At 39.5% G+C, this 2,740-nt stretch overlaps 1 protein-coding gene and 1 long non-coding RNA gene across 2 annotated transcripts; both read right to left on the minus strand.

The window, feature by feature from the left end:
* On the minus strand, window positions 1–302 carry LOC109591206 (uncharacterized). Its single transcript, XR_002189708.1, has 2 exons — window positions 122–302; window positions 1–80 (listed from the first exon to the last, which is right to left on the minus strand). It is a non-coding gene; the product is annotated as an uncharacterized LOC109591206 (long non-coding RNA).
* Window positions 303–387: 85 nt separating this feature from the next.
* On the minus strand, window positions 388–2,732 carry LOC109591205 (uncharacterized). The gene is made up of 9 exons (XM_020006985.1): window positions 2,473–2,732; window positions 2,273–2,429; window positions 2,078–2,197; window positions 1,915–2,024; window positions 1,631–1,703; window positions 1,327–1,519; window positions 979–1,133; window positions 794–916; window positions 388–738 (listed from the first exon to the last, which is right to left on the minus strand). Exons 2-9 carry the CDS (start codon window positions 2,426–2,428, stop codon window positions 388–390), a joined length of 1,281 nt encoding a protein of 426 aa, XP_019862544.1. The 5' UTR covers window position 2,429; window positions 2,473–2,732.
* Window positions 2,733–2,740: the final 8 nt, after the last annotated feature.

Below are 2,740 nucleotides of genomic sequence, written 5' to 3' on the forward strand. Positions count from 1 at the left end.
TTGATTGAGGAGACACTGAATCTCAGGGAGCAATAGGCAGTTAAATGAGGGAGACCTTGTTCCCGTATCCATAGCAACACCTAATGTAATTATTAATTAATTAATTAATATTAATTATCACCTCTTCATTCGCCTGATGTACGCTGATCAACTTTTGGTGATTCTTTAGTTCGTGTCTTCTTGTTGTCAGTAATGATGTTAACTGAATCTCTTGATCGATTAGTGATTTGTGTAATGTATCAACGTATTGAACTGATTCCGAATCAAAATCAGCTGATAATGACTGAAGCAATTCCCCACCTAGCTCTAAAAAGATTAATTAATTACTGACATAAATATTCACAACAGCTGTTACTTTAAAACTGTCACCTACTTTAAACAATAGTATCATTTACAGTACAAGTACTTACTAATGCAAATATTGACAGCTGTCTGTAGATCCCCTCCCTTCTCCTCCATGTTATTCAAAACTCGTTCTATCTCACTCCAGCTGCTCTCGTCACTAAACAGCCTCTCACTCCCCCAGTACTTGATACTGGACTCCGCCCCCTCCTGTACCGTCTGTATCCTCTCCAGTCGCTGGAGTAGGCTCCTGATCAAGGTGAAGGTGGACTCAAGCTCTGAGGATATCTCTTTTAGCTCAGCCTGCAGCACTTCATTAGGAGAGAGGTCACCGCCTAAAGTCTCTCTTTGATTAACAGCCGAAGCTAAAAGACCTTTAGCATACTCTCTAGTGTGCTAAAGGGGAGGGGCCAGTAGTTATTAATAAATATGTGTATGTACAAGTACTCACGTCAACTTCTTTCTTGTGCTCCTCCAATTCCATTATATAGTTCTGAGTGGCTTCCAACGAATCACCAATGACAGTAGAGCGACCTTTTAATGTATCAAGTATCTCACTTAGCTTATGGATACTCTAAACAAACAAACAAACAAACAAACAAACAAATAAACAAATGCAATGTAAACAGATCTTACTTCTTTCCCGTCCTTCTCACAGACCAGTATTTGTGAGTACTGGTCTAGTCTCGCATATTTTGCTAAAGCAATTTCTTGTGATCTCCGAGCTTTATCAGTGACCTCATCTGTTGTACGTGAGATGTACCTCAGGGAACGCCTGAACTCTGGATCACCTAAACAACAACAACAACAACAATAATAACAACAACAACAACAATAACAACAACAACAACAACAATAACAACAACAACAATAACAACAACAACAACAACAACAATAACAACAATAATAACAACAACAACAACAATAACAACAACAACAATAACAACAACAATAACAACAACAATAATAATAATAACATGCTACCTTGAGATACTCCAGTGTCCTTAAGTACTTTGACTAGTTCTTGTCCGTTCAAGAGGATAGCTTCAGCCAGTTCTTTCAGTCGGTTGTTGTCATTATCAAGAGATTTGATGAGCTCCTCACAGTCATCAATATCAGTCTCACTGTTCTTCACTTTGGTCCAATTGACTGTCAGTTGATCATACAGGGTCCTCCACTAGTAACAACAACAACAACAACAACAACAACAATAATAATAACAACACCCACCATTTTAATAATTTACCAATCACCAGTAGTACAGTACATGTACATTCAGTGAACTTACCTCTTCCAGTCCTCTGTACATACAGACTGATCTTGTTACTAAACTTTGACGTTGTTTATAAGTTGATATAAACCTGGTTCAATAATTATTGTACTTTCAATAAAGTGCATGTACAGTACCAGTACATGTGTATGTGGTGTACAGTACCAGTACCAGTACCATGGTGTATAGTACCAGTACCAGTACCCAGTACCAGTACCAGTACCAGTGCCAGTACCAGTACCCAGTACCAGTGTGTGGTGTACAGTACCAGTACCAGTACCGTGGTGTACAGAACCACGTACTTTGAGTATTTCTTGTTGAGTCTCTTGAGCTCTTGGTCAGTGATAGACTCGTTAAAGTCTCTCAATACATCAGCCAATCTCTTTAGCTCCGTCACATCTTCCTTCATACTCTAATAAATAAACAAATAAATAAATAAGATAAATCTCATGTAGTTGTACTCACTTCAACTTTATTAGTTAGTTTGTTTAGTTTTTCCTCCAGTAGGAGAGCAGCTGCTAGTGATTCCCCAATATCAACACTTCCCGCCTCTTCCAATCCCTTGCTCTTGATCCAATGAACCACCTAACAACACAATACCAACAAGTGTCAACCGTTACACCATTAGACCTAGCCACACAGGTATAGGTAACTGTATACTTTGTTGGTTCCAGTTTCAAATTGCTTCATGAGGTGTTTCTCATTCACTAGTCGGTACTTCTCCTGGTAGAGGTCCATGAGTGCTGACTGCTGCTGACTGGTCAGTTGAAGTATCTTATTGACTTTTCCTAATACACTAATCACTTCTGGACTCATCCTAAATTAATAAATTAATAAAGTAATAAATAAATATTAAATACCCAGTAGATCCACTTGTAGTCTCGATGAGTTCTTTAACTTCAGCTGCTAGTCTGTTAACGGGTTCATCAGATGATTCCACTCGTCCTTTCAGTTTATTGAGTGACTCTATCTCTCGTTGTATGGCGTCTCCTCCTCCTGCCCCTCCTCTCCTCCCTCCGGCTGGTCCTGGGGGGGACGCTCCCAGTTGGACTGACTTTAAATGAGACTCGTGATCATTGAAGGACTCAAGATACGACTGGTAGGCAGCTGTCAACTCCTCCAGTTTCT

The sequence above is a fragment of the Amphimedon queenslandica genome, unplaced genomic scaffold, assembly GCF_000090795.2.
Source record: "Amphimedon queenslandica unplaced genomic scaffold, v1.1 AMPQUscaffold_8711_Cont19349, whole genome shotgun sequence".
In the NCBI taxonomy this organism is placed as follows: Eukaryota; Metazoa; Porifera; class Demospongiae; order Haplosclerida; family Niphatidae; genus Amphimedon; species Amphimedon queenslandica.

Bases quoted from the DNA above. Each gene is read 5' to 3' on its own strand.
- LOC109591205 (XM_020006985.1), bottom strand. From the start codon at position 2,428: ATGAGTCCAGAAGTGATTAGTGTATTAGGAAAAGTCAATAAGATACTT. The intron at 2,198-2,272 runs GTATACAGTTAC...TTGTGTTGTTAG, and splicing joins TTGAAACTGGAACCAACAAA to GTGGTTCATTGGATCAAGAG. The intron at 1,134-1,326 runs GTAGCATGTTAT...GTTGTTGTTTAG, and splicing joins GGACACTGGAGTATCTCAAG to GTGATCCAGAGTTCAGGCGT.